Source organism: Dipodomys merriami, unplaced genomic scaffold (genome assembly GCF_024711535.1).
Source record: "Dipodomys merriami isolate MVZ:Mamm:240054 unplaced genomic scaffold, mDipMer1.0.p SCAF_24, whole genome shotgun sequence".
NCBI classification, from domain to species: Eukaryota; Metazoa; Chordata; class Mammalia; order Rodentia; family Heteromyidae; genus Dipodomys; species Dipodomys merriami.
In genome coordinates, this window is record NW_027203826.1 from 6,657,888 (window position 1) to 6,683,540 (window position 25,653).

A 25,653-nucleotide genomic window follows, 5' to 3' on the forward strand; every position below is an offset into this window, starting at 1 on the left:
CATTTTAATATAAAAAGAATCTAGAAATGTTTGCATTGATAAATAAGTATATTTAAATAACAATATAATAAGTCCACAAATAATAATTTTTAAACATGCTTTTTAGATGCTGTATTTGAAACCACCGTGGACACTAATACATTTATTACAGTGCTTTAAAAAACATTGGTTGGCTGTATTTGGACTAGTTATGGAAAAGAACTTGCTTTTAACTGTTGAGAGCCTATATGAAAATCTCTCTAAAGGTATGAATCTTCTTTTTCTTTAGCCATGTGTATTAAAATATTAAATAAATCACCTATAAGCTTATCTACTCAGGAGGCTGAGATCTGTAGATCATGGTTTGAAGCCAGCCTGTGCAGGAAGAGTCTGTGACACTTTTTTTGGTGGGTTATAGGGCTTGAACTCAGGGTCTGGGCCCTCTCCCTGAGTTCTTTTGCTCAAGGCTAGCGCTCTACTACTTTGAACCACACACAGCTCGACTGCCAGTTTTCTGGTATTTAATTGGAGATAAGAATTCCACAGACTTTCCTGCCCAGGCTGGCTTTGAACCGTGGTCCTCAGACCTCAGCCTACTGAAAAGCTAGGATTACAGGTGGGAGCCATTAGCATCCAGCTGTCAGACTCTTGTTTTCAATTAGCTACCAAAAAGCTAGAGTGGAGTTGTGGCTCAGGTGGTAGAGCACTAACTAGTCTTGAACACAGAAACTTAGAGATAGTGCCCAAACCCTAGGTTTAAGCCCTAGGACCAGCACACACACACAAAAGGAATGCTTTATTTTTAATTCCTAGTGCCAATAAAAGACTGTGTTCATGTTTCAAAATAAGTAAGTCTCTGAAAGTGAAGATTCAAGATACATTGTAGTATGATTAATTTGCCTTTGAAAATAGTTACATAGCATTGTACCTTAATGATAAAGATACTTGTTCTGTTTAATTTTGTTTTTCATAAGTTTTTAATCTTGGAAAGTATAGTCACTACCTTTCCTAGCTAATTTGGGGATTTTAGCATTTTTAGCTCCCTGAGAGAAAGTTGTTAGATCTTCTTGTTGTTTTGGAGCTTGAACTCAAGGCGTGGGCACTGTCTGTCCCTAAGCTCTGTTGCTCAAGGCTAGTGCTCTCCTACTTTGAGTCACAGCTCCACATCTGGTTTTTGAGTGGTTAATTGGATATAAAAGTCTTATGGGGACTTTTCTGCCCAGGCTGACTTCAAAGACTTCAAACCGTGATCCTCAGATCTCAGCCTCCTGAGTAGCTAGGGTTACATGTCATGTCAGCCATTGTGCCCAGTCTTTTTTAAATTATTTGTTTGTTTTTTTATTTATTTATTGCCAATGCTGGCACTTGAACTGAGGGCGTGGGCACTGTCACTGAGCTTCTTTTGCTCAAGGCTAGCACTCTACCACTTGAGCCACTGCACCACTTCCTGCTTTTTCTGTGTATGTGGTACTGAAAACATAATACCAGGACTTTGTTTGTTAATAGCTTTTAATACCAGAAGTTTAAGTTAGGCATGACATGTACATGTAAACATATTCTACATAAATTTCAGAGTTAATATTAGTGTCCCAAAGTGATTTTCATGTGTGTATTCATTCTTACAAGTTTGTCTTTACTTCCTCTTTCCAGCTAATAATGAAGTGAATTTAACAACAGTGAAATTTCTCCTTGAGGATTCTAAAACTTTGTTACATGCTTTTAGTACAAGGTCAAATTATGATGGTATTCTTCCACAGACCTTTGCTGAAGTGAACAAACTGCTCCAAACATTTGCAGAGGTAAGATACTTTTGAAATTCCATTTAGAGTAGCCTTTAACATACATTCTAAAAATGTATTTAGACAGTAATGGGTAAAAGATAATGTAACTCAAGCCTATTTTAGCATACTTAAAGGCATTTGGTAAGTAAGTGTAGGGGTGTATAAGCAAGTCTTGTCATAAATTATGAAAACATTTATGAGGGAATGTCATAACAGTTATTTTGTTACTTTTTTTTTGTACTGGTACTACCTCTCTTTTTCCTTTCCTTTCTTCTTTCCTTTTTCTTTTCTTTCTCTTCCCCTTCCTTACTCCTTCCCTTCCCTCTTTACATTTTTTCTTTCCTTTCCCTTCTTATTTTTGAGACAGGGTAGGGTCCTCCTGTGTAGCTTAGGGTGCGGGGGTGGCCTTAAATTTGCAGTCCTCTTGCTTCTGCCCAGTGCTGGAATTTCAGGCTTGTATAACCACACCATGCAGTTGGTGAGATTTTTATATTATTTCTTTTATGGATAAGAAAAAGCAATTCAGTATTGTTCAGCTATTATTTCCAATGCCTGTGACCAGTGGATCTCACATGTATCAAAAACACGTAGGAAGCTAGGTGCCAGTGGTTCACATCTATAATACTATCTACTCAGGAAGCTGAGATCTGAAGATTGTGGTTTGAAGCTAGCAGCAGCAGGAAAGCCTGCAAGACTCTGTCTCCATTTAACTACTAAAAAGGCCAGAAATAGAGTTGTAGTTTACGTGTAGAACACTAGCTTTGAGCAATAAAGCTCAGGAACAGGGCCTAGGTCCTGAGTTGAAGCCTCAGGATCAACACCAAAAAACAAAAACAAAATGAAAATAAAAATCCATATAGGAGATGTTTTAAAATATGCAGGTACTAAGTAGCTCTGAAACCTTACTGAATTGTAAAAAAAAAAAATTTTTGTTTTTGGTTGGTTGTGGAGCCTGAACTCTGGGCCTGGGCACTGTCCCTCAGCTCTTCAGCTCAAGGCTAGCTCTCTACCACTTGAGTCACAGCGCCACTGCTGGCTTTTTCTGCTTATGTGGTGCTGAAGAATCGAACCCAGGGCCTCATGCACTCTACCACTGAGCTACCTTCCCTACCCATAAAAATATTTTGACAAGTTTTAATAATTTTTTTTCATTTTTCACTTTGAAATTGTTGCAAAATTATGAAAAAGTTGCCAGTATAATATGGAGAATTCCCATATGTGCTCTTAACTCCCCAAGTGTTAATATTTTATTGCATTTGCTTTTATAATTTCTCTACCAATCTACATAGTATCTGTCGGCATACCTGTCTGTCTATCCATCTGCATTTGTTCTGAGCTATTTGAGAGTATGTTGAAGATGTGATGCTCCTTTATCTCCAAATGTTTCCATAGTTTTCCTAAAAAAAGAGTTTCTGTTATAATACAGTAGAATTAATCAGAAAATTATCACTGATATAATTATCTAATCTGTAGTCATTAATTGTTCTACCAATTGACTTAAGAATTTCTTTAAAAATTTTACTGCAAAGATGCTGTACAGAGGGGTTACAGTTACATGAGTAAGGCAATGAATACATTACTTGTCAATCATTGTTACCCCTTCCCTTTTCCCACTATCCCTTTCCTCCCACACTCCCCCCTGCCCCCCACCAAGTTGTAAAGTTCGACTTAGGAATTTGTGTGTGTGTATGTGCCAGTCCTGAGGCTTGAACTCGGGTCCTGGGTGCTGTCTGAGCTTTTGTGCTCAAAGCTAGAGTGCAACCACTTGAGCCACAGCTCCACACCTGGCTTTTTTTTTGAGTAGTTTATTGGAGATGAGTCTCATGGCTTTCCTGCTTGGCCTGCCTTCAAAATACTATCCTCAGAGCTCAGCCTTCTGAGTTGCTAGGATTATGGCTGTGAGCCACTGGCACCTTGCTTATTGATTTTTCCATGTAGATTTTGTCCCTGTAATATGATGTTTTTTAGTATTATCATTTCAAGTTTAAAAAACTGAAATTTTATGTATCAGAAACAGATCAACTAAACCTTATAACTACTCTGAGAGATATTAATGAGATTTTAATATAGATTGCATGGTTTCCTTTTTCTCTGAGAAACTGAATTAGGGTTGGTTTTTATGTTTTCATTTTTTGTCACTTATTTTTTATGGTCAGGTAGTTTTCAAACTTACTTGCTAAGAGAGTATCTCATGGAGTAAAAGGAACATCTTTCTTTTTAATAAACTAGTAAGAAATATGTGATGAAAGCTTTTATTTCAGGGATGAAATAATTCTTTGGTTTAAGGTGACCAAACTATTGGTAGTTTGAATTTCTTAAGGTAAATACGATTTAGGAAGACGATTTAGCAGTGATGAATAGACATGGGAGTTTAAGGAGTACAGCTTGATAATAGACTGTATTGGGAAATAATGTTACCTTTCCAAATCATAGAATTGAGCCTTAAATCATATCTTTAGTGAAATAAATATAAGGAACAAGATACAAAGTGTGGCATACTTACAAGCTTAACAGTCTTGGAGTTAAGATTATTGGGACTGGGCTGGGAAGGTGGCTCAGTGGTAGAGCACTTGCCTTGCATGCCAGAGGCCCTGGGTTTGATACCTCAGCACCACATAAGCAAAAAGAAAAAAGCCGAAGTGGCGCTATGGCTCAAGTGGTAGAGCGCTAGCCTTGAGCTGAAGAGCTGAGGGACAGCGCCCAGGCCCAGAGTTCAGGCCCCATGACCGGACTCCCCCCAAAAAACCCAAAAAACAAAAAAAAGATTATTGGACTGACAGAAATAAAAATAATCTCAAATGTTAAGAGGCGCCATAAAATACGTACGATGTTAGTGTTACTAGATTATGGCATGTTTATTGTGTATGCGTTGCCCACTTGAATTCTTAAAGGGTTGAATTTTTACTTAGTAAGATGTTTATTTCTGGATTGCTATATTAGCAAGAGATTAATGAATGCCAGTAGCAAAAATCTAGCATTCTTACTAGTTCTTTTTGTTCAGCACTTGACATTCATGTGATTGCTTTAAACAGCCTGATTGTTTTGTTCCTTTATTTTCATGTTAGAAACAATTTGTTGTCTAAGTAGGCAAGGAACATTGTGATTTTGCTTATTCCTTTAAAACACTTTGAAAAGGAGCTGTGATTTGATATATGCCATAAATACCTATTCATGTCTATAATTTGAGCTATATGAAGATTACTTCCAGAGATAGCTATCGTAAGTTAGTTATTGTTAAAAGTATCTACCTAATTTATTGAATTTGGAAAACTGAGAATAGAGGAATGTTCATTTTTATTTCCTCTTAAAGGTTTCTGAGGAAATGAGAAAGATAAACTAACATTATCATTTACTAGATTTTTCTTATAAGTGGAGTGGAAATAGGATAAAGATAGATACATTTTTATTTTATAAGCCTTCCAACCATCAAAAGGGGAAAGAAAGCTTCTCCCAGTGTGCTAAAATAATTGGAATCAATCTTATTAATATTAAATTTACATGACTCAAGGTTTTGACCTGAGTTCTTAACCTGGTTATTTGTTTCTGAATCTTAATTCTGTTCTATAAAATAAGTATAATAATAACTCCTACCTTAGAATAAACTTAATATTTATGAAAACCTTCAGACCTAGCAGATAGTAAGTGCTATATAATTGGTTGATTACAGACTCATAATTAATACTCACTACTCAGGAAACTTAAGATCTGAGAATCAAGATCTGAAGCTAGCTGGGGCAGGAAAGTCCATGAGACTCTTATCTCCAATAAGCTACCAAAAAAAAGTCAGGAGTGGAGGTGTGGCTCAAGTGATAGAATACTTAAGCAAAAGAAGCTCAGGGGAAAAAACAAAAAGCAGCTCAGGGACAGCACCAGGACCCTGACTTCAAACTGGATTGGCATGCGCACACATACATACAGACACACACACCCAAAAGTAAAAAACCACTTGTATAATTGTATACACTGTTATCTAAGAACCAGAGCAAAGAAGCACTCTGTATGTATGTGGTGATGGGAAAAAAAAATTATCGGGCTGAAGATTTATAGCTCAATGATAGTGAACTTGCATAGTGTATATACAGTACAAGACCTATATTTTATTTTTCAGCATTACCCACAAAAATAATGTTATATATGTGTTTTATATAAATAACAGATTAATAATCTGTTACATATACCTTATATATAACAGATTTTTTATCTGTTATAGATATATTCAAATATATATTAAAATTAAAATATATTAAAATCTGTATATAACAGATTTTATCATATATTTGTGAATTACATTCATTTTAATAGACAAAAATGATAGGCATCAAGTGTTTATTCTTTGCTTCCTATATTAGAAAATAAATATCATATTTTTGTTGTTGTTGTTGTTGGTCGTGGGGCTTGAACTCTGGGCTTGGGCGCTGTCCCTGTGCTCTTCAGCTCAAGGTGAGTGCTCTACCGCTTGAGCCACAGCACCACTTCTAGGTTTCTAGTGGTTTATTGGAGATAAGGGTCTCACAGAGTTTCCTGCCCAGTCTGGCTTTGAACCGTGATCCTCAGATCTCAGCCTCCTAAGTAGCTAGGATTACAGGCGTGAGCCACCAGCGCCTGGCTCATATTTACTTTTATACCTGGCATGCTATCAGAATTTCATTTATACATCATTGCAGGTCAAATCCTGTTCATGTCTCATACCATCTGAGTGACATTGTATGAGTTAATTTAGCTTTTCTATGTCTATTTCCTCTGTTATAAACTCTGAATTATAGTATCTGTTTCATAGGGGTTGTGTTTCATTAGATTATGTTATCTCTTTCATTGGATATTTGAAGTTAATTGTGCTAATAGAAAGTTGATGCACATAACAGTCTTATAAATATCAACTTTTTGATAGTGTTAGAAATTTTATTTTTGTAATTTAAAAGCATGAAATTAATAACACAAAACTAAGGTTTTGGGGCTGGGAAGGTGGCTCAGTGGTAGAGCGCTTGCTTTGCATGCATGAGGCCCTGGGTTCGATTCCTCAGCACCACATAAGCAAAAAGAAAAAAGCCGGAGGTGGCACTATGGCTCAAATGGTAGAATGCTAGCCTTGAGCTGAAGAGCTGAGGGACAGTGCCCAGGCCCAGAGTTCAGACCCCACGACCGCCCCCCCCCCAAAAAAAAAAAAAAAAACAGCTAAGGTTTTTTTGTTTTGTCAGTGCTGGGTTTTGAACTCAGGCCTAGTTGTTGTCCTTTAGCTTTTCCACTTTGGACTCTAGTTGTAGACCACTAGCACCACAACTCTATTTCGGGGAGGGGGGTTGTTTGTTTGTTTTTGTTTTCTTTTTTGCTAGTCAATTGGTGATAGTTGTCTCACAGGTTTTTTTGCCTGGCTTGGCTTTAAATTATGATCCTCAGATCTCATCCTCCAAAGTAGCTAGGAAAACATGTGTGAGTCACCAGCTAACATTTGAAATCATCTTGTTACAGTGTGGCAAATTAACCCTAGAGAAATTGAGTGATTCTACCAAAGTTCATAAAGGATGTTATTGTAAAGCTGAGTTCCAAAACCAAGTTTTTAAACTCATAATGAAAATCTTTTTCTATTTTTATCAGTTTTTGTTTTAAACCCATCCCTTTCAAGTACCCATTTCTTATTTAGTTAACTTTGCCTTAGTCTTTCTAAGTAATTATACTATTTGAGATCTTCCTTGAATCTACTATATTTCAATTAGTACATTTATATACATACAGGTGCATACCACCCAATTTATAAGCTAATTCTAGCTTCTACAGATGACAGATGTAGCCTTTGTCTCTCTGTTTCCTGACTTACTTCACCTAACATAATTTTTTCCAGATCTTTTCATTTCTTTACAAATGGTACAATATCATTCTTTCTAATGGATGAATAAAATTTCATGATGTGTATATATGTGTGTGTATATATATGTGTATATGTATGTATATATATATATATATATATGCATATATACATTTTCTTGATCTATTCATCCAATGAAGAGTATCTGGGCTGATTCCATACCTTGGCAATGATGAATAGTGCTGCAGTGAACATGGTTGTACTGGTGGCTTTACTGTAGCCTTGTTTGTGTTCTATTGGATTATACCCAGGACTGGAATTGCTGGGTCATAGGGAAGGACTAAACTTCTGCATATTCTGGATATTAGGCCATTGTTTGTTATGTATAGCTGGCAAAAACCTTCCATCTTGTAGGCTGTTGTTTTAACTTTATGGGTATGTCCTTTGCTGTGTAAAAACTTTTGGTTTGATGTAGTCCCATTTACCAAGTCTTGCTTTGATTTGCTCTGCTTCTGTATGCTTATTCAGAAAGTTCCTACCAGTGCCAAGTTGTGCTGATGCCAAGTTGTCTTTCCACTACTTTATCTCTTCAATTTCTTTTCAAATTTTTATAGCTTTCACTGTAGAGGTCCTTCATATCCTTGGATAAGTTAGTTTCTTGGGGGTTTTTTTTTGAGACTTGCAAATGGAGTTGCTTTCCTGATTACATATATTAGTAATACTTTTTGTTGACACAGATATACTTTAAACATGCTTTGTTTCTTTTCCAGTGTAATATGTGGTATGTTCATTGTTTTATTCCACATCAGTAATGGCAGTGTTTTGTTTAAAATTGTAATGAATGTGACACATCAAGTGTATGATGCTTGGAGCTGGACTTTTTGTATTTAATTTTCTGTACGCTCTCTAGTTCAATACTATCTGTAAAAAATGATCAAATAATGTTCTTATATTAACATTAGCATGTTAACTAAGAAAGGTCACCATAATAAATGGATTGGAAGTATTATTTGAGTTAATGGAAAAGCTTATTTCTGGGAATTTTCTGTTCATAATCAAAGAACAAGAATTGCTAGCATTTCCCATGTTAGCTAACATTTATAAGCACAGTGGACATTCTGTTTTACTCAGTTACTAATGAAGGATTAATATATTTTATCTAATTCTTATTTTCCTAGGTCAAGACAAAACTTAAATCAAATTCTCCAAAAACCACAGTGAGTACAAAGCAGGAAGATACGTCTTTGATGAAGTTTCATAACCAAGAAATCACTGTTTTCTCAGGATCTCACCTTCCCCAGCCCAACAGGCATCAAGAAATCTGGTCTATCTTAGAGAATGTTTGGATTATAATATATCAGAACAGGTACTAAATTGCCAAAAATCTTTTTAACTCCTGCCTTACAGATTAGTTTTCTTAAGGTTTCCATCATTGCTATTATTTATGAAACGATGCTTGGCTTATGTTTATTGTGCTAGATTGTCTTACTGAGAGCCTTTTGTTAAATTGATACCTTAGGAATTTTAAATATATGTGTATGTGTATCGCATACATGTGACACAAATTTGGCATATGACATGATATATGTAACATGCAGGATATATATCACACATTATAAGGGTGATCTAGCTGGGACATCTGTCACCCCATTGATTACCAACATTTATTTGGCTGGCTAAGCAGTTATTCTTTTCTTCCCTAACCATTTCATGTATGTCCCTCTCCAAGCTACATACTTGATGGAAGAGGATGACTTCCAGATGGAGTCTTTTGTCAATGGTATATGAATAGCTGCACTCTCCTGCTAGACACTTCAGACAAGTTTTCTAAAATGTATATAGCTTAAGATCTATTTTTACAAATCTAGATTCAGAAAGACTAAAGCAAAGCTGAGAGTATATTTAAAATAGTCTCTTCAGGATTCATATGTAAACTTTGCTGAAAAGATTGGTCAAGCAGAATAGCATAGTGTAAGAATAGAACAGAATACAATAGTTTTTAAATAGGCTATTCCTAGAATAGTTTACAAAATAATTTAAAACCACTGATTTTATTAATCTACTTAGATGAATACTCTCATGTATATTTCTCCCCAAGTTCAGAATCTCCTCCCCCCCCCTTTTTTTTTTTTTTTTTGGTCTGAGAGCAGGACTCAGATTTGGAATCTTGAGACTTGCTTTCATTGGCCCTCTATGACCAGAGCCATGCCTCCAACCCCTAGAATCTTTATATAATCAAATTTTATCAAACTAATGTTTGTCATTTTGATTTTTGTTTATGGCCATGTGACTATTAGTACTTTTTTTTTTGTTTTAATGTTCACAAAGGTAGCAGAACAATATTAGCGCTCAAAACATCTGTGAGCAATTGGCTATGTCAGCATTTTTTATTTGGATCTGACTTTTAGTCCTTGGCTATATTCTTTTCCAACAGACTTGTAGTCTGTCATTCAGCTAGCTAGCTTATGATACTAAAGAACTACCTTTGCTTGATATGTATACTAAAGAAGATATTATTTACACATTTATATTTTATGCAAAAGTTTCATTATTTTTTTCTAGTGTTAACATATTTTGAAGTTTTGGCTACCTGGATACTCTGTTTTGCAGAAAGTACCAGGCATGGATTACTGATTTAAAAATAAAATATACATGGGGCACTGGGTGGCTCATGCCCATAATCCTAGCTTGCTAAGGAGGCTGAGATCTAAGGGTCGTGGTTCACAGCCAGCTGGGGCAGGAAAGTCCATGAGATTCTTATCTCCAATTAACCACCAGAAAACCAGAAGTGGAGCTGTGGTTAAAAGTGGTAGAGAGCTGGCCTTAAGCAAAAGAGTTCAGTGACAGTACCTACACACTGAGTTCAAGCCCTACAACCAACAACAACAGCATCAAAAGATATTTTAATTTTTATTTCACTTAGAAAACTTACTGTTAAGGTGTTATACAGAGGGACTATTGTTTCATAAGTCAGATAAAGAGTACAGTTCTTTTTGGACAGTGTCACTATTCCTTTGCTTTCCCCCGTTTCTCCCTCCAGTCTCTGCCCACAACAGTTTTCACATAATGTTCACTTAGAAGACTTTTGAGTATTTTATGTAACTCAGAGATAGTTCCTTTTGTGTTCTAGAGGGTTCTGTGTTCTTTTTTGGGCAATAGCATTTTAGGAAATGCTGTCTTATTAATGTCTACTTATTTAAGTCTACTTCATTGCTTTACAAGCTTGTTGTAGACCAAAGTCAATGTAGAACGTACTCCACACAATATGTTTGGGTCCTTCATGTAAAAATGCTCATTGGGAGTTGTAGTAGGATTTATGCGTAATTACTCATATGAAGTTACTAGTGCTTTTGTATAAGCATATATGCTTAGCTGGGCATTGTGGTACACACCTGTAATCTCAACTGGAAAGTCTACAGATTGAGGAAAAAATATTATGAATTGGTGGTCAACATAGGGAAATGATGTCTCAACATTTTTTTCTACTATTTTTCTTTTTTTTTTTTTTTTTTTTTTGGTAGGGGGGGTCTGGTTGTGGGGCCTGAATTGTGGGCCTGGGTGCTGTCCCTCAGCTCTTCAGCTTAAGGCTAGCACTCTGCCACTTGAGCCACAGCGCCACTTCCGGCTTTTTTTCTTTTTGCTTATGTGGTGCTGAGGAATCAAACCCAGGGCCTCAGGCATGCAAGGCAAGTGCTCTACCACTGAGCCACCTTCCCAGCCCCTTTTCTGCTATTTTTCATACAAGTTTCTAAGACTTAAATTTTGAATTTGCAGTGGGAACTATACTTAAACAAAATGTCCTATTACCTTTGTCATTCCTTTCCCAGTGACCCAGAATGTTACTAATACTATGAAGGTAAAACAAAGAATTTTTTTGACAATTTAATGACCAACCATTTCTATAAACTGATGTTAATAATGAAATAATTATGTATGTGCATATGTATGTGTATATATATAATATATATGATATATACTGTCTTATTTTGTGGGGGTGGTCATAGAATTTGAACTCAGGAAGATGTACTTGGTACACAGAGCCACACCTTCAAGCCCTAAATTTCCAAATTGCCAGTTTTCTTTTTTATTTTGTTTTGTTTTCCCCAGTATTAGGGATTTGACCAGGGCCTTGTACTTGACAGGCAATGTTTCTTACACTCCAACTATCCCCCAAGCCTCGATTATTTCTGGAAGTTCTTAATGGAAGTATATGAAATGAAATGAAAATATATGAAATAAAGGTGTTTTTGTGTTATGTTTGTTTTTTGTTGGTTGTGGGGCTTGAATTCTAGGCCTGGGCACCATCCCTCAGCTCTTCAGCTCAAGGCGAGAGCTCTACCTCTTGAACCACTGCGCCACTTCCTGTTTCTGAGTAGTTTATTGGACATAAGAGTCTCAAGGAGTTTCCTGCCTGGGCTAGCTTTGAATCACAATCCTCAGATCTCAGGCTCCTAAGTAGCTAGGGTTATAGGCGTGAGCCACCCATGCCCGGCTAAACTTAGATACTGTTTTGTCGGACGAGAGGCTTGAACTCTGGGCCTGGGCGTTGTACCTCAGATCTCTACCACTTGAGCCACAGCGCCACTTCTGAAATGAAAATCTTTGCCTGGTAAATGTAGGACTTCGGTAATTAGGTACATCTGCATGAATATGAAGTTGTTGGGGGAATACCATTCATACTCAGCATAACATGTTTTGATTTTTTAATCTGAAGTAGTATATTACATAAGTAAATTTGCTGCATTTAAAAATTTCATATATGGCATAAACTGCTTAGCTTGTTATTTTAAGGAGCTAATTTACTACTCAATACTGCTTATATTGTTGTATATTTAGAGTATTACTGTTTTTTATCTGATTGTAAATTATGATTAATTTATGATAGCTTTCTGGAAGTAGAATTTCCAGAATAAATTTCCAGTTTCAATGTTTTCATATATTTGTTCTTGAGTACTGACTTGAATGTACATTAATAATATTACACATTACCCATTTCTTATGGTCTATTATAATAAGACATTATCTGCACAATTTTTACAGTATTAGTTTAGAACTATATTGTGTCTGACCTAGATCCTTTGCATAAATGTTAGCCCTGACTTTCATGTCACCATCTTTTTTATTTCTGTCTAATTTAAATAGATAAGTATTTCAAGAGATGTAATTATATCATCATTTTGATACATTGGCAGTGGAAATAATTGAATTATTCAATGTATAATATATCTATATACATTTTTTTTCTATTTTAGCACAGATGTATTTCAAAGATTGGGCTCTAGTTCAGCTCTGATCACTCCTCCAAAAATAGCATCATTTGAAGAAGCATTTATTTATCTTCAAAAGTTAATGGCAGCTGTGAAGGATATTCTTGAAGGAATTCAGAGGTAAACCCTATCTTAATTTTAAGGCTTCCGTTTTCAATTATTTTTCTATTAGTATTTTTCAGATTTGCCAGTAACTTCATAAATGAATGACTTTTAGATTTAACTTTCTCTCCTGTACCACTATGCTTAGCTTATTTTTTGAGATAGAATCTTGAAAACTTTTGCCCCGTCTGGCCTTAAACCACAATCTGCCTTTCTCCTTTCTCTTTGGGCAGCCTTCTCCAAAGTTACTTAGATACATGAGTCATGTTGTTTGTATGATAAAGTAAAATACTTAGATATTTTAGGGGATTGCTACATACTGGCTTTGAGTGAATGATAATCCTCAGAGACCTAAGATGCTAATGTAGTTGGAGAAATGGCCAACGGGACAGATCTATCTAGATGAATATCTAGATGAATATCTCATATCCTTTAATGTCTATATTTTAATGATGTTCTTATTTTGGGGGCTAATTTTTGAAGGATCTTCTAAGATTATTTTTGGTTTCTCTACCAAGGAGACTCATAAAAGCTCAAACTGAAAATAAGGACATGAGTTTTGCCATGTCTTATTGATTGCTTATGTTTGCAATATTATTACTACCTTCAGTCCTTGGGTTCCTTGCTGGAATCTTTGAAACTGGTATTCATTTGATGAAGTTTAATTGGATGCATAATACAACCTGTTAGCCAACTAACTGGATATATATAAATGCAGTGTGTCTTCAACTCCTTTTTTGTTTTTATTTTGGGGTCCGGTCATGGGGCCTGAACTCTGGTCCTGGGCGCTGTCCCTCAGCTCTTCAGCTCAAGGCTAGAGCTCTACCACTTGAGCCACAGCACCACTTCCGGCTTTTTTCATTTTGCTTATGTGGTGCTGAGGAATCGAACCCAGGGCCTCAGTCATGCAAGGCAAGTGCTCTACCACTGAGCCACCTTCCCAGCCCTCTTCAACTCCTTTGATAGCCAACAAATAAGGCTTTCTTTCTCTAATGTGGAACTCTGGTTCCACCCTCTGGACACTTCACCGTTATGACCTGATGTGGTCTGACATGTGGACCAGTTAAGAAGGGATGAAGTAATATCTGCAAACCACTTAGAACAGTATCTGGCAAGTAGTGTGTAAGTACTTAGTAGCTACCATTGTCACATTTTGTTTTGTTACTTAATTGTTATTTTACTGACTTATATGTTTTAGAAAATACTTAGAATTATTCTCCTTAAATCATATTTTTACTGTCTGATTTATTCTTTTATTAAAAGACTTTTATTTTTCTCTCTTTGTTCATTGATTTAAGTATAGCCTTTTTAAATCTGGCAATCAAGTTTTTCTACTGTTTGGTCCTAACACATTTTTTTGTTCTTACATTTACCTGGTGTAATTAGCCAAATTTATTTCTGACTTTCAAGACTTTCAGTCTTCTGGTGATCCTTGACATGATTTCCTCTCAGAGCCTAGAATGACTTCTTAACTTCCCTGCTTTTTTCGCAATCTTGATTGATTGTTGAGTCCCAGTTCAGAGATCTCTGTTCCACCCACACTTATCCAATTAGTCCTTGTAGAAATATTCATATGGCCTCTGATTATTATTTTTCAACATTTTATTTCTGCTCTCAAATGAACCCTGTGAAGGTAGGATCCGTCTTTTACATCCCAAAGTATCTTACCTTCTGCCTTAGCTTAATACTATTTAATCATGATAGTAATTTTAATGATATGTTAACTAACAGTCATTAAGTGCTTAGTGTATTTCAGGTACTGTGCTGTCTGAAGTTTAACTATGTGATCTTATTTGAGTCAATATCATATCCTATTAGAAGTACTATTCTATCTCTTTCCATGGAAAAGGAGGACCATTGTCCCAGTCCCACAGTTTACTTGGCAAAATGATTCTAAAGAACCTCCACCTTAATACACAAATTTTCTGACTGAAAAAAAAACCTATTTTTTCAAGATCATTCCATAGAACTCTAGAAATTTTATAAACTTGATTTTAAAGAATATATATCTGAAAAAATATTTTTAAAATCTACCTTAGAAGGACTTTGCTCCTTTATACTTGCTATTCTAAGTTTGCCTTTTTCTACCTTTAATTCTTACACTCTCACTCCCACTCCCCAGTTTTCTTTTTTCATTCATGGGGCCTGGGTACTGTCCCTGCACTGTTTTGCTCAAGGATAGTGCTCTACCACTTTGAGCCATAGTTCCACTTGTGTGTCTTTTTAATTTTTTTTTTTGGACATATTAAGAATCTCACAGACTTTCTTGCCTGGGCTAGCTTCAAACTGTGATTCTCAGATCTTAACTCCTGAGTAGCTAAGATTATAGGCATGAGCCACCAGTGCCTGGTTTGTTTCTGTTGTTACTGTTGCTTACTGTTGTTACTGTTCCTGACTTTCCTGAGAAAAGATCATGCTCATCTTGGTTGTAAAGGAGACCTCTAAAAGGTTTCTTTTAATTAATGGTCTCATCTCCACCCGCAGAAGTTACAGAGGTGGGATAATAAAAACAGAAAATAGAAGTACTTGTGGTGATATTGCTGTCTTTGTATCATGTTATATGAACAAATGGTTTGAACCTAGGTGGCTGAGTACTAGAATAAAATTTCCAAAGCTGGGACCCTGGGTTGTGACTCAAGTGGTAGATAAGAGTGCTCTGCTTGTAGACATGAGGTCCTTAGTTCCTTCCCTAGGACTATTTCCAGCAATTTATTTTTCTAAAGTAGGCAGTGGTGGTACATGGCTGCAGTCCCAGCAATGAGAAACAAACATAAGGGAATGGGAAATTTAAGGCCAGCTTGGACTACAAAGTGAATCCAAAGCCAGCATGTACTCCATAGTAAGATGCTGTTTCAAATAAAACAAGAACTGGTTGGGTGTGTTAGTACATATCTTTAATGGCACTGGACAGGCTAAAGCTGGAAGATCAAAAGTTCAAGACTAGTTTGAACTACATTCGGAGTTCATGGCCAGCCTGAGCTACATACTGAAGACTAAACTACTCAAAAGTTCTTACATCTAATATGATTAGTATAACTAATTCACATTTCTGTCTCTGAAGGGAAAACAAAAAATACTGTTTTCATTTAAATTGTTTTAATTTCTTTTCGCTTTTTAAAATTATATATATGACATTTTATAATCTGAAGATAATGAATCTTTCCATTTACATAACTTGATTGCACCAAAGATACTACAGAAAAGATCTAATTTTAATTTTGCTTTTAATGGATAACAAAAAAAAAATGTACTGTGAAGCTTTTTTTCCATGTGAATATCTCTTTGTTGTTGAATTTGACAAATTTGCACCTAGTGTCTTAGTACATTTTAGTTCTTCACTAGAAAATTCCAATCTGATGGTATTACCCAGGCATTAGTTTTTGTGTTTGTTTCCTAATATGTAGTTTACTACAGTGGCTTTATCAAATTGCAGTCATTAATTGACATACCATCTGTAATCCCACTAATTTGTAATATCAGTAATTAGAATTGGTAATTAACAAGTACTGAATGAATGATATTACTATGCTCAATTGGATAGTAATGTTTCATAATAATATTTAAGCCATGAACTCATTTCTTAGTTAAAACTATAAATATGATTTAAAATAATACATTATTTATACATGTTACTTCATGCAGTGTTAGGGATATATCTGATCCAGGTCTTCATGCATGTGGAGAGACAGCAATCTACCACTGAGATACAGCCACAGCCCAATAAGTTGCTTCTTAAGTTTATTTTTTTCACATTCTCAAAAGCTATTTTGCTGTTATACTAATATAAACTTTGCTACCAGAGGGGACTATACTTAATTCTGAGGGCTCTAGATCTTTGACATTAGTTTTTCTTAAATAGAAGGAAAGTCTTATTTAAAATTTAAAAACGGAGTCTATTTTAATGAATGCTTTATTATTGCCAGTCCTGGAGCTTGAACTAAGGGCTTGGGCACTGTCCCTGGGCTTCTAGCACTCTACCACTTGAGCCACAGTGCCACTTCTGGACTTTTCTGTTTATGTGGTACTGAGTCATGGAACCCAAGGCTTCATGCATGCTAGGAAAGCACTCTACCCCTAAGCCATATTCCCAGCCTTTAATGTCTGTTTTTAAAATTAGTTTATTCTGTAAAATTTTCAAGTAGCATTGTCTTTGTTATTTTTTTTGTCTTTTATTTTTTATTTTTTAAATTTTATAGTAAAAGTGATATACAGAGGGGTTATAGTACGTAAGTCAAGTAATGAGTACATTTTCCTTTTGAATCATGTCTCTCCTCTTTCATTCTCTCCCAGTTTTTCCTCTCCCAACTTCCCTCTCCCCCAAGTTGCATAGTTCATTTCCAACATGTCTAATGGGTTTTACTGCTGAATTGGTTCACATTTTGTCCTGCTGTTTCTGTGCTTTCCCTTTTCCTCCCCTAATCAAGACAAAGGGTACAGAAATCAAAAGCAGTTATAGAATGGAATCAAAGAAAAAAAGGAATGAAGAAGAAAAAAGAAAAGAGGAACAATTCAATAAAAAAAACTTATTGCTTCTATTTCTGAGTGATCATTTTGATAAGCATCATTTTATATGATCATATTCAAATAGCTATTGAGCCCTTGTGATCCTCTCCTAAGAATATTCTTTGTTCTCACTGTGTGACTGATTAGACTGCTATTTAATTAATCATGTCCAGGTGTAATTATTTGTCTTTTACTAACCATTGGGTTTACTGGTAAGTTTGTGGCACATTCTAGTAATTACAAATGAAGGAAACTATGCAGCCTATGTTTCTGCAACCTAGGGTCTGGCCTACTTCCCCACTCCTGGTCACCTACGTACTGCTTCCCAGAGTGGTTGATCAACTTTACCTTCTAACTAACAGTGTAGTAGTGTTCCCTTTTGGCCACATCCTCGCCAGCATCTGTTATTGTTAGTTTTCCTGATAATGGCCATTCTAACTGGGGTGAGGTGGAATCTTAGTGTTTCAATTTGCATTCCTTTTGTGGCCAGAGATGTTGAACGTCTTCATGTGTCTATTGGTCATTCTTATTTCTTCTTCAGAGAAGTCTCTCTTTAAGTCTTTAGCCCATTTATTAATTGGGTTGTTGTTTCTTTCAGGATTTGTTCTGGGGAAGTTCTTTTTTGAGCTCTAAGTATATTTTAGATATGAGGCCCTTGTCTGATATATAGTTAGTAAAGATCTTCTCCCATTCGGTGTGCTATTTATCTTGTTAGCTATGCCCTTTGCCATGTAGAAACTCTTCAGTTTGATACAATTCCATTTATCCAGCTTTGATTTGTTGTGTTTCTGGATCTTTATTTAGGAAGTTTTTCTTTCTTTTTTTTGGGGAGGGGGGGATCCGGTCGTGGGGCCTGAACTCTGGGCCTGGGTGCTGTCCCTCAGCTCTTCAGCTTAAGGCTAGCATTCTACCACTTGAGCCACAGTGCCACTTCCGGCTTTTTCCTTATGTGGTGCTGAGGAATCGAACCCAGGGCCTCGAGCATGCAAGGCAAGTGCTCTACCACTGAGCCACCTTCTCAGCCCTATTTAGGAAGTTTTGATCTGTGCCAAGGAGCCCTAGTGTTTCACCTGTTCCATCCTGTAATGTTTTCAGCGTATCTGCTCTTACATCAAGGTCTTTGATCCATTTAGAGTTGATTCTGGTGCAGGGTGATATATAAGGATCTAACTTCAGTTTTCTACACATGTATAGCCAATTCTCCAAGTACCATTTGTTGAAGAGGCTGTCTTCCATCAAAAGCTGTCATAGGTCTGTGGGATTATTTCTGGGTCTTCATTTCTATGCTATTGGTCCCCAGGCCTAGTCTTGTGCCAGTAACAAGCTGTTTTTATTACTACAGCTTTGTAATGGAGTTTGAAGTTTGGTATTGCTATTCCTCTAGCATTGTTCTTCTTCCTATGGCTTGTTTTTGCTACTTGGAGTCTTCTGTTATTCCATATGAATTTTTGGATTGCTTCTTCCATATCATTGAAGACTGTTATTGGGGTAATGATGGGTATTGCATTGCATTTGTAGATAGCTTTGGGCAGTATTGCCATTTTCACACTGTGAATCCTGACAATCCAGGAGCATGATAGGTTTTTCTACTTGCTTAAATCTGCAATAATTTCCTTTTTCAGGCTTTTAAAATTTTTATCATAGAGGTCCTTCAAATCTTTGGTTAATTCCTAGGTGGTTTTTCTTTGAAACTATTATAAAGGGAGTTGCTTTCCTGATTTCAGCCTTGCTCTTTTCATATTGGCATACAGAAAGCTACTGATTTTTGTGGGTTAATTTTATACCCTGATACTTTGCCAAAGTTTCTGATCTGATTAGGAGAGGAATCTTTGGGATTGTTTAAATACAGGATCATGTCATCTGCAAAGAGGGAGAGTTTTACTTCTTTCCCTATTTGGATCCCCTTTATGTTTGTCTTTTGCCTTACTGCTCTAGATAGAAATTCCAGTAGTATATTGAAGAGAACATTATTTATATTGAGTGGTACAGAATAGGAATTTTTTAAATTGAGATCACCTAACTGCTTAGTTGATGTTATTGCTCCTGGCCAAATAGAGAACTTTCAAGGCACATGTGAGCAAGAGTCAGGATTTGTATGAAGATTGATTCTGTTACTAGCTTACTTTGTAGCTTTGAGGAAAAGATAACAAAAACATTTAGTGCTTGAACAAAAATAATTTGCAGCAACATTTGATAAAAGGCAAGAGTTTTTAGCCAGGCACTGGTAGCTCACGCCTGTAATCCTAGCTGCAGAGGCTGAGATCTGAGGATTGCAGTTGGAAGCCCGCCTGGACAGGAAAGTTTGTGAGACTCTTATATCCAGTTAACCACCAAAAATTGGAATTGGAACTGTGCCTCAAGTGATAGAGTGCTAGACTTGAACATAAAAGCTCAGGGACAGTGCCCAGGCCCAGAGTTCAAGCCCCCAAGCTCCCTTACCCACCCCTCCACCCCCCCCAAAAAGGGCAAGATTTTTTGACATTCATACAAAATCATTGTTTTTTTTTTTAATGGCTTGATTTGATTTTTTATAACATTATCTAAAGGCAAGTAGAGAGTAGTAATTTTTCTTTTTTTTAGTGAGAAAAGCATGCACTCTAGATTCAAACCAGTAAGAGATTTCATTACCTCCAGCCATTCTCTATCATCTTAGATAATTGTCTTAAAACTCCGACCTTTATCTTTTATATCTGCAACCTAATTTTAGTAATAGCTAAATACTGAGCGTATACTGTTTGCTAGTGATTTGCTAAGCATTTTAGATACATTATTTAGTTCACACCTCATAAGATAAACCTTACTTCATCTCCATTTCACACTTGAGGACTAAGGTGCACATAAAGAGGAAGTTTGGGCCAAGTTGCCTAACTAAACTCAGGTGTTAAGAGGACTGGAAATGACACATGTAAAGCAGGGTCAGACTTGGAGTAACTGTTTTAAGGAGAACCAAAGTACACTCAAGTCAGATCTGTGGACAGATAATTTGGTTCTGAATGGCAGAGGACATTTGTTGTTCCTCAAAATTCATCCCAGAGTAAAATTTAAAAACTACAAACAAGTTGAAGACAGAGAACTATGTCTTAAATTTTTCTTTTAGCCAGGCGCTGGTGGCTCACGCCTGTAATCCTAGCTACTCAGGAGGCTGAGATCTGAGGATCGCGGTTCAAAGCCAGCCCGGGCAGGAAAGACAGTGAGACTCTTATCTCCAATAAACCACCAGAATACTGGAAGTGGCGCTGTAGCTCAAGTGGTAGAGCGCTCAGCCTTGAGCTGAAGAGCTAAGGGACAGCACTCAGGCCCAGAGTTCAAGCCCCATGACCGACAAAAAAAAAAAGAAAAAAAATTTTTCTTTTATATTCCATAGCTTGTTTTCTTTTGGGAAAGATCAACTTTAATAGATATTGGTAATTTATAATTAAAATGGATAATATTATACCAAGACCCTTTATTACATTTAAGCCTACATTGTGAGTACATTTGTGTGTGTGCATAGTTTATTAGAGATAAAAGTTTCACAGACATTTCCTGCCTGGACTGACTTCAAAAGCCGTGATCCTCATATCTCACCCTCCTGAGTACCAGGATTACAGGTGTAAGCCATTGTTACCCAGCATGACTATGTCATTTAAAACAGGATGAAAAATGTATAGTTATATTGCCATCTGGGAATACTTTGGAATAGCTTCAAATTCCTTTTAGCCCCCTTGATTCCATAGCTCTCATAACATACAATTGAGGAAATACTATGAATTGAATATGTACTTACTGTGAATGTCTTTTAAAAGGATAAAAATGGGAATATATATAGCCATTTTCTTAAATTCATTTCCATTTGTTCTTTTATTCTTTCTAAAAATTGGCATAAAAGGGTAGTTTTAGGGTTTTGTTCTAAGAGTCTTTTGTCTTCCCACTGGTACAAAGGAAAAAAGAAATGAGAAACTTGGAGAAGTCTGACCTCTCAAGAATTTGTGTGTGGGGAATTACTAATGCATGAAAATCCATAAACAGCTTTTTAAGTTTTTTATAAACTGTACTTCTAGAGCATAAACGTTTGCAATTATTTTTATGTCAAACAAAACTACTTTATTAAAATTCAGAAGTAATTTTTCTCCATTTTATGTTTTTTTCAAGTATTTTCACCAAATTGTACTTCCAGAAAGTAAAAACTTGCAATCGTTTTATACCAATACAGATTCCATTCTCCAAAACCCAAGAGTTGGTAGGATGTATTGAAATCTGAATTCGACCTTTTTTTTTTTGGGGGGGGGGGGTCTGGTCATGGGGCCTGAACTCTGGGCCTGGGCGCTCTCCCTCAGCTCTTCAGCTCAAGGCTAGCGCTCTACCACTTGAGCCACAGTGCCACTTCCGGCGTTTTTCTTTTTGGTTATGTGGTGCTGTGTGGTCTTTTTTTTTGCTTATGTGGTCTCATGCCTGCAAGGCAAGTGCTCTACCACTGAGCCACCTTCCCAGCCCATGAATTCACCCTTCTTAATGGAATGTATTTTAATAGATTCTTAGTCTATTTGGGAGTTTGATTACCATAAACCATTCTTTTGAAATAATGAATATCTTGGTTAAAAAAAAATAGTGTGGAGAGAGTGTGTGTGCGTGCCACTCCTGGGACTTGAACTCAGAGCCTGGGCCCTGTCCATGAGCTTTTTTTTTTTTTTTTTTTAATTGTATTTTATTTTATTTGAGAACATACTGTACAGAGGGGCTACAATTACATGGGCAGGATAATGCATACATTTCTTACCAAGCATTGCAGCCTCCTCCTTTGTTTACCCTTCACTTCCCTTCCCCGCCTCCCCCTCCCCCCACCCAATTTTACCCCCCTCCCCCCACCCAATTATACCCCCCTCCCCCCCCACACCGACATTGTAAAGCTGGTTTTGACATGACATTTTGTACTTCTCATTGTTGCAACAGGTCCACCTGAATCCTTAAACGACTTGTTTGTCCCCATCTCCTCCACGTGTTATACTGACATCAAATATAGTGAAAGCAAGGGTTATACTGTGGGGGAGGGACATACAAAGCAACAAAGAAATAATCTTATAAATGCGTTAGAAACACATGCATGAAAGAAACGAAAACATTAAAATACATATTTAAGGGTTCATTTTCCTAACATCACATTATCTGACCTTTTCCGCTTGACTCATACCTATACTAGATATTGCAAATAAGGGAAACCATGGGACCTATGTTTCTTTGGGCCTGGCTTACTTCACTTAATATAATTTTTTCCAAACCTTTCCATTTCCTAACAAATGGGGAAATGTCATTCTTTCTGATGGAGGCATAGAATTCCATTGTGTATATATACCACATTTTCTTGATCCATGAGCTTTTTTGCTCAAGCCTAGCTCTCTACCACTTGAGCCACAGCTTCACTTCTGGCCTTTTTGTTGATTAATGGGAGAGAAGAGTTTCCTGCCCAGGTGGCTTCTTTGAACTGCAGTCCTCCCATCTCAGCCTCCTGAGTAGCTAGGATTATAGATGTGAGCCATCAGCACTTAGCTAAATGTGTTATTTTATTCCAACAAATGTTTCTTCATTAGTACACAATTCTGTGATTTTTTTTTTATGTGCCAGGACTGGGGCTTGCACTCTTGTTCAGTTTTTGTGCTCATGAATATTACTACTTGAGCTACTGTTCCAGTCTGGCATTTTACTAGTTCATTGGAGATAGAGTCTCAGACACTTTTCTGCCCAGGCTGGCTTTGAACTGTTATATTAGAGATCTCATCCTCCTGAGCAGCTGTGATTATAGGCGTGAGCTACCAGCACCAAGCCAGCTCTTTAATATTTGGCAAAATATCAAAGTATTTAATTTGAAGCAAATGACTGCTTTCTTAAAAACTTAAAATTTCTGTTTTTCCTGTTTTATTTATAGTTAATATTCAGAAGTGGGCAAAAATGGAATATTTTTTCTTGATCATCTACCTGTGCTCAGTCAGCATTTTTTTCTTTTATATGTTTTTTAGAACAATTATTCTATAGTCTACTCTGGATCTTCGGGTTTTTCTTGTTGTTAATCATTCTAGCATGTTGAAATACACAGTTGATCTGGTGGAAGAGTATAGACTGGTTACCCGTCTACCTGCTGGGGCAAGAGATGAGAAGCACTTGATCAAAATAATCTGTAGTTAGGAGTAAGAAGTTCTGCTGTGCTGTTGCATTGTTGGGTGACTAGATAATAATAATACCAAGGATCTAGAACCGTATGGCTCATAGTAGGTCTCATAGTAGGTCTCTGAATAAGAGAATAAAGGAGTGATTGTTCTGATCTGGGCAACTTTAGTGTGCTTTTTACTTTTTGGCTTACTGGTCACATGTATTGTGAAAGTTAGGGCTCATGCTCTAGACTCTAATACAGTATGCTATTATTTACAGTTATAACCATGCTTTTGTGTGTGAAAGAGGGAAAGAACTTAGAAATGAAGAGATCAGTGTAGTCCAGAAATGGCAACTGTTCAGACAGAGTAGACCAATGGTTTGCCTGGAATGGGGTTAGAGGTAAGAACAGAGAATGACTGTAAATAGGCAAAAGAGATATTTTTTGAAGGAAGTGTTCTAAAATTAGATTGTGGTGACCATTATACACAGATTTTTAAAAAATCATTGAATTATTAACATGAATGCATTTTATAGACTATAAATTATATCTTAGTAGAAACAAAGCCATGGTTTTATTTTAAAGTAAAGTTTCAGCCTGAAACTGGTGGCTTATCCTGTTATCTTAGCTCTCAGAAAGCTGAGATCTGAAGATTACAGTTCAAAACTAGCCCAAACAAGAAAATCCTTGAGACTCTTTATCTCCAGTTACCCACCAAAAAGCCTGAGGTGGGGGCTGGGAAGGTGGCTCAGTGGTAGAGTGCTTGCTTTGCATGCATGAGGCCCTGGGTTCGATTCCTCAGTACCACATAAGCAGAAAAAGCCAGAAGTGGCACTGTGGCTCAAGTGGTAGAGCACTAGCCTTGAGCTGAAGAGCTGAGAGACAGCACCCAGGCCTAGAGTTCAGGCCCTGTGACTGACAAAAGAGAAAAAAAGAAAAAAGAAAAAAAAAGCCAGAGATGAGCTGTGGTTCTAGTGGTAGAGTGCTTTCTAGCCTTCAGCAAAAAAAGCTTAGGGACAGCACCCATGCCCTAGGAGTAGTGCATGCACACACGCGCACACACACAGGAATTAAACCTTTTGCTAATCAGAAAACTAGATTGGTGAATTTATTTCCCACTTTGGATATAACTTGCTGCTATAGACAAATGGCCAGTTTACTTAAATTGAGTTTTTCTACAAAGTGATTTATACAAAAAAAAGTTATATTCACACGTGTACTTCTGTGTTATGAACTTGGAGCGCATAAAGTTCTTAATATAAAATGTCTAATTTCCTTGCCCTTTTTATGTACAGTTTGGATTATTTCTCAAGCCATGAAAAGGAACAGGTATAAACTGTTCTATATTGGTGATTGGATTGTGAGGTTAGAACACTCAGTTTGTTTCCCTCCCTCCCTCCCTCCTACCTCTCCCTGCCTCTCCTTACCCCTCCCTCCCTCCCTCCCTCTCTCTGTCTCTCTCTTTCTTTCTTTCTTTCTTTTTCTCTCTCTCTTCCTTTCTCTAGTCCTTTCTCTCTTTCTTTCTCTCTTCTTTCTCCCTTCTTCCCCTTCCTTTTTTTTCTTTTTTGCTTGAACTCAAGGCCTGGTCACTGTCCCTGAGCCTCTGTATGCTCAAGGCTAGTGCTCCACTACTTGAGCCCCAGTGCCACTTCTGGCTTTTTCTGTTTATGTGGTACTGAGGGATCAAACCCAGAGCTTCATGCATGCTAGGCAAGCACTCTCCACTAAGCCACCTTCCCAGCCCCTTTCATTTCTAGGTGACTGGATCACATTGTTTTCATTTAAAAAAATTTTTTTATTGTGAAAATACCATACAGAGGGGTTACAATTACATGGGCAAGGTAATGAGTACATTTCTTATCAAGCATTGTTGCCTCCTCCTTTGTTTCCCCTTCCCATCCCTTCCTACCTCCCCGCCCCCCCCCCCCCCCCCGTGCCAAAGTTGTAAAGTTCGTTTTTCGATATAACGTCTTGTACATCTCATTACTGCAGTGGGTCCACCTGTATCCCTATTTAAACAATCTGTTTTTTTCCCTTCCCCTCCACAAATTATACCAAAATCAAATACAGTGAAAACAGGGGTTATACCGTGGGGAAGGG

The 25,653-nt window shown here is 36.8% G+C and overlaps 1 protein-coding gene across 8 annotated transcripts in view; it reads left to right on the forward strand.

Annotated features, from left to right (window-relative positions):
- The window catches only part of Swt1 (SWT1 RNA endoribonuclease homolog), a 64,049-nt gene that overhangs the window by 25,469 nt on the left and 12,927 nt on the right, over positions 1-25,653 (forward strand). For all 8 annotated transcript variants that reach the window (XM_070034227.1, XM_070034228.1, XM_070034225.1 and 5 more), the window contains 4 exons: positions 107-245; positions 1,630-1,778; positions 8,739-8,926; positions 12,813-12,947. In XM_070034227.1, the coding sequence (XP_069890328.1) occupies positions 107-245; positions 1,630-1,778; positions 8,739-8,926; positions 12,813-12,947 (611 nt within the window). The remainder of the gene's footprint in view (positions 1-106; positions 246-1,629; positions 1,779-8,738; positions 8,927-12,812; positions 12,948-25,653) is intronic.